General features: G+C 41.6%; 1 protein-coding gene and 2 pseudogenes across 4 annotated transcripts in view; 1 reads left to right on the forward strand and 2 right to left on the reverse strand.

Moving 5' to 3' along the window:
* Positions 1–14,674, forward strand: part of LOC105484236 (MKI67 FHA domain-interacting nucleolar phosphoprotein-like) — a 98,145-nt gene that overhangs the window by 16,160 nt on the left and 67,311 nt on the right. Inside the window, exon 4 of one of the 3 annotated variants that reach the window (XM_071072274.1) lies at positions 4,345–5,369. The exons of the other annotated variants lie outside the window; for them this stretch is intronic. Coding sequence (XP_070928375.1) covers positions 4,345–4,635 — 291 coding nt within the window. The 3' untranslated portion in view covers positions 4,636–5,369. Of the gene's footprint in view, positions 1–4,344; positions 5,370–14,674 lie in introns of those variants that run through there. 3 annotated transcript variants of the gene reach the window in all.
* On the reverse strand, positions 978–1,457 carry LOC105484255 (clathrin light chain A pseudogene; annotated as a pseudogene).
* Positions 13,384–13,835, reverse strand: LOC139356578 (small ribosomal subunit protein eS26 pseudogene; annotated as a pseudogene). The gene has a single exon (XR_011608604.1). The product of XR_011608604.1 is annotated as a small ribosomal subunit protein eS26 pseudogene (transcript).

The raw sequence follows: 14,674 nt of genomic DNA on the forward strand, positions 1-14,674 counted from the left end.
CTAATTTTTTTGTATGTTTAGTGGAGACGAGGCTTCACCGTGTTAGCCAGGATGGTGTGAGTATATATACAGTAACAGGATTGCTGAGTCACATGGTAGCTCTGTTTTAAGTTTTTTGAGAAATCTCCAGACTGCTTTCCAGAGTGGATGAATTTACATTCCCACCAGCAGTGCATAAGCATTCCCTTTCTCCACAATGCCACCAGCATCTGTTGGTTATTGACCTTTTAATAATGACCATTCTGACTCATGTGATAGTATCTATTGTGGTTTTGATTTGCATTTATCTGAAAATTAATGATGCTGAGTATTTTTTTTTTTTTTTTGAGGCGGAGTCTCGCTCTGTAGCCCGGGCTGGAGTGCAGTGGCCGGATCTCAGCTCGCTGCAAGCTCCGCCTCCCAGGTTTACGCCATTCTCCTGCCTCAGCCTCCCGAGTAGCTGGGACTACAGGCGCCCGCCACCTCGCCCGGCTAGTTTTTTGTATTTTTTAGTAGAGACGGGGTTTCACGGTGTTAGCCAGGATGGTCTCGATCTCCTGACCTCGTGATCCACCCGTCTCGGCCTCCCAAAGTGCTGGGATTACAGGCTTGAGCCACAGCGCCCGGCCGATGCTGAGTATTTTTAATAGGTTTGTTGGTCACTTGTATGATTTCTTTTGGGAAGTGTCACATCCTTTGCCTGTTTTGTTTTTTTTTAAATAGTTTGAAACAGAAATTTATTCTCAAAATAATGCACAAAAGCACAGGTTGAGGCTACTGTTGAGATACTTCCCTCCCTTCTTCTTCCTACTCCCCCTACTCTCGGAATGCCGGGTAGAACACAGTTGAAGAAAACATGCAATCATGAACAATGATCAGCTCTAAAGACAAAAAGATTTGGTCCAAAAGAACTCAACATAATTAATCCAATGACTATGAAGAGCTTCGCTGATTTGGATTAAGATCTTACAGATGTAGTGTATCCACAGGGTGGCTCCTCAGTGCACCAGCAGGGCCTGCTTGAGGGAGATGAGGACTGAGTGCCTGTGTGAGATGTCTTTGGCCTGCTTTCTGGACTTGAGGTTAAAGTTACACAGACAGGCCACACATTCCTACTCAGTGCCTGGGAACAACTGGTCAATGTCATTTACAAAGGCTTCTTCTGCTGCCCTGTTTGTTTTCATTTTCTGTAGCTGCTCCTCCTATCTTGCATATCACACCTCTAACTTCTTTATTGCCTTTTCTTTCCACTCTGCTTCGTGCTCCTGAGAATTGGCATCAAGGGCTTCCAAGTGTTCCGTTTGCTTTTCTCTCCGTTTATGGATACTTTCAGGCTCTGACTGCAATCTATCCACTTGTGAAATACTGCACAACTGTCTGTTGGATCATTACTTTCCTGGTAGTATTTGCCATTCATTACTCCATCGAGCATCTGGACCCCCAGGCAGCTTGCCATGTGGCTGGGGCCTGGGGGCACCACCGTCCAGGATGGTGAAGTCCTCGTCATTCTTTTTTTTTTTTTGAGACAAAGTTTTGCTCTTGTTACCCAGGCTGGAGTGCAATGGCACGGTCTCAGCTTACTGCAATCTCTGCCACCTGTGTTCAAGTGATTCTCCTTTCTCAGCCTCCTAAGTAGCTGGGAATACAGGAGTGCTCCACTACATCCAGCTAATTTTTTTGTGTATTTTTAGCAGAGACGGGGTTTCACCATTTTGGCCAGGCTAGTCTTGAACTCCTGACCTCAGGTGATCTGCCCACCTTGGCCTCACAAAGTGCTGGGATTACAGGCATGGGCCACTGTATCTGGCTGGCCTCGTCATTCTTTTTCTTTTTCTTTTTTTGAGACAGAATTTTACTCTTGTTGCCCAGGCTGGAGTGCCGTTGCATGATCTTGGCTCACGGCAGCCTCCACCTCCCAGGTTCAAGCAATTCTTCTGCCTCAGCCTCCTGAGTAGCAGGGATTATAGGCACCCACCACCTCACCCAGCTAATTTTTCTTTTGTATTTTTAGTAGAGACGGGGTTTCACCATGTTGGCCAGGCTGTTCTCAAACTCCTGGCCTGAGGTGATCCACCTGCCTCGGCCTCCCGAAGTGCTGGAATTTCAGGTGTGAGCCACCATGCCTGGCCCAGCCTTGTCATTCTTGATGCCTGCAATTTCACTCTCCTGCTGTGCCAAGAAGGCTGTGGCCAGATCTTCTTCACTGGCGCTGGCCACTCCGTTCCCCACTGTCGGACTGCCAGGGGTGCAGGCAGGTCACCAAACTCAGCCAGGGCGGTTTGATCCAGCTCAGCCAGGGCAGTCAATTCAATGGCACAGACACAAATGGTGAGAGACAAACCAACCAGCCCATGGACACCATACCTGGCAGCCACCACTGTGGTGGCAACGGGGAGAGGAGGACAAGTGAGAGGAGGGAGAAGACCTTTGCCTGTTTTTTAATGGGATTGTTTTTGGCTTGTTGATTTAAGTTCCCTGTTTTCTGGATGTCATGTCTTTGTCAGACAGAGTTTGCAGATATCTTCTCCCATTCTGAACATTGTCTATTTGCTCTTGTGAGAAACACATTCACCCATCCAAACCCAAAGAAGAGACATGAACAGTGGAAGTGAGACTTTTTATTTTTTAAGATGGAGTCTTGCTCTGTTGCCAAGGCTGGAGTGCAGTGGTATGACCTTGGCTCACTGCAGCCTCCACCTCCTGGGTTTAAGCAATTCTCCTGCCTCAACCTCCTGAGTAGTTGGGATTACAGGCACATGCCACAATATCTGGCTAATTTTTGGGTATTTTTAGTAGACGTGAGGTTTCACCATATTGGCCAGGCTGGTCTTGAACTCCTGACCTCAAGTGATCTGCCCACCTTGGCCTCCCAAAGTGCTGGGATTACAGGCATGAGCCACTGCACCAGGTGGGAGTGAAACTTTTAATAGCAGTCTTGCAAGATCAGGTATCTGGTAGGCAGGCACACCCAGGGCAGTTACAGCAGGCAATTTATTTCCTAGCACACAAGTCCTTCCCCCAGTTCCTCATTAGTCGAGTACTATTGGGTTACAATCTTCCCAGATGTCACCTAAGTTTCAGTATCTCCTTATAGGGTCATACCCTGGTCCCCTTCCTTGCTTAAGTTTTGATTTCCGAATAACAAAACTTTATTCCCTTTTATGGGCTAACCTTCCTCTACCTTCTGTTTGCTTATTATGACTTCCTTCATGCATAAGCAGTGCAGTTTGTCACATCTACAGGCTGACTGCGAGTACTTAGATCTATCATGCCTTGAAAATGGACCATTAAAATGTTTTCTTACAAGTTCCCTTTTCTTTTCTTCTCTTTCTCTGTCTCTCTTTCTCTCCTTCTTCCTTCCTTCTTTCTTCTTTCTTATCTTTTGGTCTTATTTTTACTTTAATCTTTAGGTCCTTTGGTCCTCAAATCATTTTAGGACTACTTTACTTTCTTTTTCATAGTCTGGTTAAGTGTCTAACAACAGTAAGTTATTTTGCTGATAGGTCATGGGCATTTGTTTGTTAATAGCTGTTCCAATTAACCTTTGTGCTAGTCCCCTTAAACAAGGGATAATGTAGCATCCCACTGCTGTTAATGCCCCTGCTACAATTATTAGAGATGTAAGAACTGAAGCTACCACACCTTTCCATTTCCCAAACCAACCTTCTAGCCAGCCAGTAAATCGATCATCAATTCCAGCATTTTCTTCCAGTTGGCAAGAGTTTTCAGTCCTTGTAATGCTTTTGCGATAGTTCAATCTGGGGCAGTATTCTTGGGAATGAAAATACATTTCCCACCCAGCATAACACATAATGCCCCCTTTATCTGCTAGTATCATGTCTAGTTCAAGCCTCTTTTCCCAGGCCATTCAGCCGGTGGCATGTAACTGGCTAGCCACCCCTTTGAGGATGTCCCAAGTATAATTGATGAATCTCTGTTGATAATAATAAATAGAATTAATCCAATCTACATTTTTATTAATAGTTGATCATGAGAAGAGTGTTGACTGAAACCCAGCAGCTGTTTGATTTCAGGCCTTAAATTCATTAAGCACCTCCTCTAGGGACTCCTATTAAGTCAACATATATATTATGATAAGAAAAATTTGTCAGGGAGCTGAGAACCTGACATTTCCAGGAGTGCCTCATGGATTTAGTGATGGCCACTTTTGGCATGGCAGCATTTTCTGTCCCAGCTGGGCCAATCCTGTCACTTAACCCACAGGAAGATGTCGAGTTTCAAAAGGAGGTGGTACAGGTTCGCAAGCGCACAACCCAGCAAAAAGAACAAGAACAACTTACTCCTGCAGTCGTCTTTGTGTGCCACCCACTTAATGAAACCCAGATCTTTTCGTATTTCTCCTAGTTTGGCACTGTTACATGGTTCAGACTGTTCAGAAGTAAAAGGACTGGAAATAGCAAAGGCTCTGCATCTGTGAAGTTTGAGTTTGAGGATGTTGCCAAGATGGTTGCTGAAACAATGAACAACTACCTGTTTGGTGAAAGACTCGTGGAGTGTCATTATATGCCACCTGAAAAAGTACATAAAGAAATCTTTAAAGACTGGAATGTTCCATTTAAGCAGCCATCATATCCATCAGTGAAATGGTATAATCAGAATTGGACACTAACACAAAAGCTACGGATGGAGGAATGATTTAAAAAGAAAGAAAGATTACTCAGGAAGAAATGAACTAAAAAGGAATTGATTATGATTTTCCTTCTTTGGTTTTACAGAAAACAGAAAGTATTTTAAAAACTAATCATCAGACATCTACAAAAGGTCAGGTTTTATGAAAGAAGAGAAAGGTTTTAGGCATTCTTGACACTTCTGAGAAGACTGTGGATAGCCAGGGCCCCATACCAGTTTTTACACCAACATTTTTGGAGAGACAAAAATTTGAAGTGGCTGAAATGAATGATGATGATAAAGATAATGAAATGGTTTTCAAACAGCTCATATCTTGTATAAAAGAAGAAATACAAGAGACTCAGACACCTACACATTCATGGAAAAAAGAAGAAAAAGCAATGAGTGATTTTCAATGTATTATATGTAATATTTCTTCTGAAAAATATAATATTTTTATGAGAAAAAAAGAATTGTCAAGTCTCTCTAGTTTCAATGGCCTTGTGTATTTTCAGGTATTTTATGGAATGCCAGGGTGAAGGGAATGGCCAACTGAACTAAAGCCCCAGGCCTGGTCCAATTAGATGGTAACAGGTTACCAAGGTTCCTGTTCCCATAATACCATCAGACATCAGCCCAGGGTATGTAAGAGCTGAGTAATTGCCATTGCCTGACTTACCAGTGATGTTTAGGATGTGGGTACAAGTCAAGAGTTCTCCTACAGGCTTAATGAACTCTGCCCCTGCCTAAAGAGGCAAGAGGAGTGGTTGATATTCCCTATAGAGAAGGAGAAGATTGCTCTGGAATCTGATCTCCACAATGTCGGAAAGATCAATGACAGACTCCTATGAACCTCATTTCCCCATGCATTCTTGTCCTGGTATGGAGCCTGAAGGGGTGGCCTACCCCTCCACACCTGTGGGCATTTCTCGTTAGGTGGAACGAGAGACTTGAGAAAAGAAATGAGACACAGAGACAAAGTATAAAGAAAAAGTGGGCCCAGGGGACCGGCGCTCAGCATACAGAGGACCCACGCCACACCAGCCACACCGGTCTCTGAGTTCCCTCAGTATTTATTGATAATTATCTTTACCATCTTAAAGATAAGGGAGTGGCAGGACAATAGGATCATTTTAGGGAGAAAATTAGCAGTAAGACATATGGATAAAGATCTCTGTGACATGAATAAGTTCAAAGGAAAATGCTGTGCCTTGATACGCATATGCAAACATCTCCATAAACCTCTTAGCAGCATTACGGCCAGCAAGTCCCGCCAGCAAGTCTCACCAGCAAGTCTCACCTTATGTCATAAGGTGGTTTTCTCCTATCTCAGTAAACAGAGCATACAATCGGGTTTTACACCGAGGTGTTCCATTGCCCAGGGACGGGCAGGATTTTTAACCAGCAAGCTGCCTTCAGGCACTTGTTTAACAAAGACACGTCCTGCACAGCCCAAAATCCATTAAACCTTGAGTCACCACAGCACATGTCTCTTGCAAGGACAAGGTTGGGGGTAGGGTCACAGATTAACAGCATCTCAAATACAGAACAAAATGGAGTCTCTTATGTCTACTTCTTTCTATATAGACACAGTAACAGGCTGATCTCTCTTTCTTTTCCCCACAGGAGCCAACATGCAACACATTTCTTCAGGATCAATATCCCAGGCTAGGGGAAACAAACACCTGTGCCTGAGGTCCTCCCACAGCACACGTGTAGTAGATGCTCTTGTTGAGTGTCTATACCAAAAATTTGAGCCATTTGACCCAGGCATTCACATCTCTGTTCTCTGTCTCAATTTCTAAGATTTGCTTAGATTTTCTTACAAGTCTCAAATTCTTAGGTTTCTAAGGAATCCTTTACTTCAATTATTTCTACTCTTTTAGGGTCATTATTTGGTGGATTAAAGTGTTTGTTAGGGTCTGGGGTTGGAGTAGTCCCAGGCAAATGGGGTTGGTCAAGTTCTCGAACAGTTTGAGAACAAATCACCCTATGGGGTCTTTTCTTGTAATGTCTGCCCCTAACCATATACTCGAGACAGTACGTTTGGTTCTTGGTCTAGAATGGCTGGATTGTCAATGGTGATAAGTGTAGGATTTCATTCTATATTCCAGCAGTTATTTGGTGGGGAGCCCTTGGACAGATGTAGCTTATTCTTCAAGGGTCTCCAGCTCAGTGTTACCCACCTCATGTTTATTGTCCAACCATGAAATTTGGTAGTCCATCATACATCATTCCAGCTGGGGCAGGGTGATGCCCTGTCATAAGCTATATCTTGTTCAGAACAAATATATTTATCCACCTGCAAGAGCTGTCTCTGGTTTTCTAAATTCCCATGAGATAAAACCTGGCAGGCATCAAATCTTATAGTGTGGGGTGCTACTGTCTTGGTCACATTAACCACTAACTTGATTGGGTATGGAGGGGTCCCCTGCCAATTTCCATTTTGACCTTCTGCTCTTTGTGTAGTAACCCATCCCAGCCATATTGACTTCCAGAGATAAGGCCAGCTCATGTTTTCTTTTTAGGTTTTTCTCAGAGTTAACTTTAAGGTTTCCTTGGGTGACCCATGCACTTTGCATTGGTTTTCTTTTCTTCTTCTTTTTTTTTTTTTTTTTTAAGTGGGGCCTTGCTCTGTTGTTCAGGCTGGAGTGCAGTGGTGTGATCTTGGCTCCCTGCAAACTTCACCTCCCAGGTTCAAGTGATTCTTCTACCTCAGCCTCCTGAATAGCTGAAATTATAGGCATACACCACCATGCCGGCTAATTTTTATATTTTCAATAGAGACAGGGTTTCACCATGTTGGCCAGGCTGGTCTCAAACTCCTGACCTCAAGTGATCCACCCACCTCGGCCTACCAAAGTGCTGAGATTACATGTATGAGTCACCCTGCCCTGCCTCCCTTTTTTTTTTTTTTTTAATCTCCCTTCTGTTTTTTGTTAGTTTGTTTGTTTTTACCAGTTCCTTGACTTGAGTAAAGTGAGTCCACTTTTGTTCAGCTGTTTGCATATCTGTTTTCATGGTCAGGAGCACTTGATAGGGACTCTCCCAACTTGGGTGGATCTTGTCTTTTTTTCAAGTCTTAATTAGCACTGTGTCACCAGCCTGGGAGTGGTGAGTCATGAACTCAAGAGGTGGAGTTTCAGTCAGAAGTCCTTTTAACCTAAGGGATGACAGGATGGAGAGTATGGCCAGTATATAATTCCTTAAGAATTGGTCCCTGGTTTCCCTAGTAGGAAGATCTGTAGCTCTGTCCAAACAAGGGAACCCATATAATAACTCATAGGGAGACAATCCCAAGTATTTTCTTGGGGCTGTCCTAATCCTAAGGAGTGCTATTGGGAGATATTTGCTCCAAGGCATTTTCGTTTCTAAGATTAGTTTGGTAATATGCTTTTTGAGAGTTTGATTCATTCCCTCTACCTTTCCAGAGGAAGGGAGATGCCAAGGGGTGTGATAATCCCATCTAATGTGTAAACCTTCCATAATTCCCCTTAGCATCCTTGAGGTAAAGTGGTTTCTACTGTCCAAATCAGTATTTTCCACCAGGCCAAATCTAGGTAAACTCTGTTCTAATATTATTTTTACCACATTCCAAGCAGTGGCTGTCAGAAAGGGAAAGGCTTCCACCCAGCTGGAAAGGTGATCTATGATCACCAACAAATACTTTAGTCTTCCTACCTTGGACATTTCTGTGAAATCTACTTGAATGCTCTGAAATGGTCTTAGTCCAGGAGGTCTTCCTCCAAAGGCCTGTTTTCTAATCACCTTTTTGTTTATTCTTTGACAAGTTACACAGCTTCTACATAGTTGTTTAGTGAGGGTGTAAATCTCTATACATCCATAATTCTTAAGCATTACATCACACAGAGCCTGGGGTCCCCAGTGACTCCGTTTGTGTAACATAGACATTAGTTCTCTCATCTGGGGTTTACTTATCATTTCTCTCCCATCAGGAAGTACCCACCTTCCATTTTCAGTCTGAGTGGCCCCTATCTTGCCTAGTTTCTCTTTCTCTTCTCTAGTGAATTGGGACCTTAGTATTAACTTCAGGATGTCTGGAATTAGGTTAAATAGCCTAATTTCTTCCTGCAGAGAGGCTTGTTTGGCAGCTTAATCAGCAAGCCTGTTCCCTACAGCTTCCATAGCGTTCCCTTTCTCATGGCCACTTAAATGAACTATGGCTATCTCTGCTGAAAGCAGAAGTCTCTTTAAGACCTGCTGACTAGTTTCCCATGTATCTGTTCCTTTCCCTTGCTATTTCTTAAGCCCTGCTCTGTATAGATTTTCTCCAAAAGTGTGTACCATCCCAAAGGCATATTTAGAGTCAGTATATACAGTGCCTTCTTGGCCTTCAAGGAGCTTTAGGGCCTAGTTAAGAGCATATAATTCACAGGTTTGGGCCAACCAGCCATTAGGTAATCTACCTTCCTCACATAGGGAGTATTCATTTCCATCAATGACAGCATAACTATTATATATCTTGCCATCTGTCACTTGGGATGACCTATCCACAAACAACCTAATCCCATCATGTAGTGGAGCTTCTCTAAGGTCTGGTCTAACTTTGGTTTGGCATTCTATGATGTCTAAGCAGTTATGGTCTCATGCCTCTTTGTTCTCCTCTCCTTCCCATAGGAAACTGGCTGGATTCAGTCAAGTATCTGTTGTTACAACCAAATCATCTTTTTCTAGTAATATGACTTCATATTTTAGAATATGAGAATCCATTAACCATCTCCTAGATTTTTGATTTGATATATTCCTGACCTGATGTGGGGTGCTCACTATTAGGGCCCCACCAAAGATTAGCTTTCGACTTTCCTCTGCCAGTGGGGCTGTGACAGGTACTGCTTGCACACATTAGGGCCACCCTTGAGAGTCAGAATCAAGAAGCCTGGGGACAAAAACAACAGATTGCCTCTTCCCTCCCCAGGTTTGAGTGAGCACCCCAAGGACAACACCCTGGTCTACCATTACAAACAGATGGACTGGTTTCTCTAAAAATAGGAGGGCTAGGATTGGGGATGTCATGAGGGCCTGCACCTACAGTAGCCAGTTAAACCTAACATATTTTGGAGCTCTCTCTTTGTTTTAGACAAAGGCAGAACCACTATTCCTGATATTCTTTCTGGGTTTATTTTCCACTTTCCTTCACTAATCAGGTATCCTAAATATTTAACTTCTTTTTCTATAAATTGCAATTTGTTCTTTTTTATTATTATTATTATTGTACTTTAAGTTCTATGGTATGTGTGCGAACGTGTGGTTTTATTACATAGGTATACACATGCCATGGTGGTTTGCTGCACCTATCAACCCATCACCTACATTAGGTATTTCTCCTAATGTTACCCCTCCTATAGGCCCCCACTCCACAGACAGGCCCCAGTGTGTGATGTTCACCTCCACATGTCCTTGTGTTCTCATTGTTCTACTCCCACCTATGAGTGAGAACATTTGGTGTTTGGTTTTCTGTTCTTGTGACAGTTTGCTGAGAATGATGGTGTCCAGCTTCATCCGTGTCCCTGGAAAGGACATGAACTCATCCTTTTTTATGACTGCATAGTATTCCATGGTGCATATGTGCCACATTTTCTTTATCTAGTCTATTATTGATGGATATTTGGGTTGGTTCCAAGTCTTTGTTATTGTGAATGGTGCTGCAATAAACATACATGCGCGTGTGTCTTTATAGTAGCACAATTTATAATCCTTTGGGTATATACCCAGTAATGGGATGGCTGGGTCAAATGGTATTTCTAGTTTTAGATCCTTGAGGAATCAGCACACTATCTTCTACAATGGTTGAACTAATTTACACTCCTACCAACAGTGTGAAAACATTCCTATTTCTCCACATCCTCTCCAGCATCTGTTGTTTATTGACTTTTTAATGATTGCCATTCTAACTGGTGTGAGATGGTATCTCATTGTGGTTTTGATTTGCATTTCTCTAATGATCAGTGATGATGAACACTATTTCATATGTCTGTTGGCTGCATAAATGTCTTCTTTTGAGAAGTGTCTGTTCATATATCCTTTGCCCGCTTTTTGATGGGGTTTTTTTTTTCTTGTAAATTTGTTGAAGTTCTTTGTAGATTTTGGACATTAGCCCTTTGTCAGAAGGATATATTACAAAAATTTTCTCTCATTCTATAGGTTGCCTGTTCACTCTAATGATAGTTTCTTTTGCTGTGCAGAAGCTCTTTAGTTTAATTAGATTCCATTTGTCAATTTTGGCTTTTGTTGTCATTGCTTTTGGTGTTTTAAACATGAAGTCTTTGCCCATGTCTATGTCCTGATTGGTATTGCCCATGTTTTCTTCTAGAATTTTTGTGGTACTAGATCTTATGGTTAAGCCTTTGATCAATCTTGAGTTGATTTTTGTATAAGGTGTAAGGAAGGGGTCCAGTTTCAGTTTTCTGCATATGGTTAGCCAGTTTTCCTAACACCATTTATTAAATAGGGAATCCTTTCCCCATTTCTTGTTTTTGTCAGGTTTGTCAAAGATTAGATGGTTGTAGATGTGTGGTGTTATTTCTGAGGCCTCTGTTCTGTTCTGTTCCATTGGTCTATATATCTGTTTTTGGTACCAGCACCATGCTGTTTTGGTTACTGTAGCCTGTAGTTTGTAGTCAAGTAGCATGATGCCTCCAGCTTTGTTCTTCTTGCCCAGGATTGTCTTGGTTATGCGGGCTCTTTGTTGGTTCCATATGAAGTTTAAAGTAGTTTTTTCCAGTTCTGTGAAGAAAGTCATTGGTAGATTTATGGGGATAGCATTGAATCTACAAATTACTTTGGGAATTATGGCAATTTTTACAATATTGATTCTTCCTATCCATTAGCATGGATCGTTTTTCCACTTGTTTGTGTCCTCTCTTATTTCCCTGAGCAGTGGTTTGTAGTTCTCTTTGAAGAGGTCCTTTACATTCCTTGTAAATTGTATTCCCAGGTATTTTATTCACTTTGTAGCAATTGTGAATGGGAGTTCACTCATGATTTGGCTCTCTGTTTGTCTGTTGTTGGTGTATAGGAATACTTGTGATTTTTGCACATAGATTTTGTATCCTGAGACTTTGCTGAAGTTGCTTATCAGCTTAAGGAGATTTTGGGCTGAGACAATGGGGTTTTCTAAATATACAATCATGTCATCTGCAAACAGAGACAATTTGACTTCCTCTCCTCCTATTAATACCTTTTATTTCTTTCTCTTGCCTGATTTCCCTGGACAGAACTTCCACTACTATGTTGAATAGGATTGGTGAGAGAGGGCATCCTTGTCTTGTGTTGGTTTTCAAAGGGAATGCTTCCAGTTTTTGCCCATTTAGTATTATATTGGCCGTGAGTTTGTAATAAATAGCTCTTATTATTTTGAGATACGCTCCATCAATACCTAGTTTATTGAGAGTTTTTAGCATGAAGGGGTGTTAAATTTTGTCAAAGACCTTTTCTGCATCTATCGAGATAATCTTGTGGTTTTTGTCATTGTTTCTGTTTACGTGATGGATTACATTTATTGATTTGCATATGTTGAACCAGCCTTGCATCCAAGGAATGAAGCCAACTTGATCATGGTGGATAAGCTTTTTGATGTACTGTTGGATTTGGTTTGCCGGTATTTTATTGAGGATTTTTCATTGATGTTCATCAGGGATATTGACCTGAACTTTTCTTTTTTGTTGTGTCTCTGCCAGGTTTTGGTATCAGGATGATGCTGGCCTCATAAAATGCGTTAGGGAGGCTTACCTCTTTTTCTATTGATTGAAATAGTTTCAGAAGAAATGGTATCAGCTCTTCTTTGTACCTCTGGTAGAATCTGACTGTGAATCCATCTGGTCCTGGACTTTTTTGGTTGGTAGACTATTAATTACTGCCTCAATTTCAGAACTTGTTATTGGTTTATTCAGGGATTCGAGTTCTTTCTGGTTTAAACTTGGGAGGGTGTATGTGTCCAGGAATTTAACCATTTCTTCTAGATTTCCTAGTTTATTTGCATAGAGGTGTTTATAGTATTCTCTGATGATAGTTTGTATTTCTGTGGGATCAGTGGTGATATCCCCTATATCATTTTTTATTGTATCTGTTTGATTCTTGTCTCTTTTCTCTATTAGTCTGGCTAGTGGTCTATTTTGTTGATCTTTTCAAAAAATCAGTTCCTGGATTCATTGATTTTTTGAAAGGTTTCTTGTGTCATGTCTCTATCTTTTTCAGTTCTGCGCTGATCTTAGTTAACTTTCTTGTCTTCTGCTAGATTTTGAATTTGTTTGCTGTTGCTTCTGTAGTTCTTTTAATTTTGATATTAGCGTGTCAATTTTAGATCTTTCCTGCTTTCTCTTGTGGGCATTTAGTGCTATAAATTTCCCTCTACACACTGCTTAAAATGTTTCCCAGAGATTCTGGTCCATTGTGTCTTCATTCTCATTGGTTTCAAAGAACATCTTTGTTCCTGCCATTATTATGTTATTTAGCCAGTAGTCATTCAGAAGCAGATTGTTCAGTTTCCATGTAGTTGTGCAGTTTTGAGTTAGTTTCTTAATCCTGAATTCTAATTTGATTGCACTGTGGGTCTGAGAGATTGTTTGTTATGATTTCCATTCTTTTGCATTTGCTGAGGAGTGTTTTACTTCCAATTATGTGGTCAATTTTAGAATGAGTGTGATGAGGTGCTGAGAAGAATGTATATTCTGTTGATTTGGGGTGGAGAGTTCTGTAGATGTGTATTAGGTCTGCTTGGTACAGAGCTGAGTTCAAGTCCTGAATATCCTTTTTTTTTTTTTTTTTTTTTTTAAGTACAATTTCCATTTTATTTTTCTCCAGAGAATAGTCTGTCTCAGTCTTTAAGGACTCAGCTCCTTACATGGGCTTTGGTGGGGGACGTGGGGCAGCACCCGCAGGTCTAAATCGGGGAGGGGGTGTTCGGTCCTTGCAGGCTTCACGAGATCGATTCCTGACTACTTTGCTGTGAATTGCACAACTCACACAGTAATGCAGCTTCACATACAGCTTGGGAAGCACATAGGCATCAAAGACGCTCGCTTCAGAAATGTCCCTGACCGCTGCGGCCTCCACTATGTTTCGAATGATGAATTTCTTAATGGCCTTGTCCTTGGGCACGCATCGGGCACAGTTAGTGCAGCGAATAGGCTGCACATGGCCGCGGCCCTTTTTGGCACGACCGTTGTTCCTTCTTTTCTTTGTCATTTTGGACGTACGGACCGAAGAAAGAAACTGAATATCCTTGTTAATTTTCTGTCTCATTGATCTAATATCGACAGTGCCTGTTAAAGTCTCCCACTATTATTGTGTGGGAGTCTAAGTCCCTTTGTAGGTCTCTAAGGACTTGCTTTATGAATCTGGGTGCTCCTGTATTGGGTGCATATATATTTAGGATAGTTAGCTCTTCTTACTGGATTGATCCCTTTATCATTATGTAATGCCCTTCTTTGTCTCTTTTGATCTGTTAATTTACAGTCTGTTTTATCAGAGAGTAGGATTGCAACTTTTGCTTTTTTCTGCTTTCCATTTGCTTGGTAAATATTCCTCCATCCCTTTATTTTGAACCTATGTGTGTCTTTGCACATGAAATGGGTCTCCTGAATACAGCACACTGATGGGTCTTGACTCTTTATCCAATTTGTCAGTCTGTGTCTTTTAATTGGAGCATTTAGCCCATTTACATTTAAGGTTAATATTGTTATGTGTGAATTTGATCCTGTCATTATGATGCTAGCTGGTTGTTTTTCCCGTTAGTTGATGCAGTTTCTTCATAGTGTTGATGTTCTTTACAATTTGGTGTGTTTTTGCAGTGGCTGGTATCAGTTGTTCCTTTCCACGTTTGGTGCTTCCTTCAGGAGCTCTTGTAAGGCAAGCCTGGTGGTGACAAAATCTCTCTGCATTTGCTTGTCTGTAAAGGATTTTATTTCTCCTTCACTTATGAAGCTCAGTTTGGCTAGATATGAAATTCTGGGTTGAAAATTCTTTTCTTTAAGAATGTCGAATATTGGCCTCCACTCTTCTGGCTTGTAGGGTTTCTGTTGAGAGATCTGCTGTTAGTCTGATGGGC

The sequence above is a fragment of the Macaca nemestrina genome, chromosome 10 (assembly GCF_043159975.1).
Source record: "Macaca nemestrina isolate mMacNem1 chromosome 10, mMacNem.hap1, whole genome shotgun sequence".
In the NCBI taxonomy this organism is placed as follows: domain Eukaryota; kingdom Metazoa; phylum Chordata; class Mammalia; order Primates; family Cercopithecidae; genus Macaca; species Macaca nemestrina.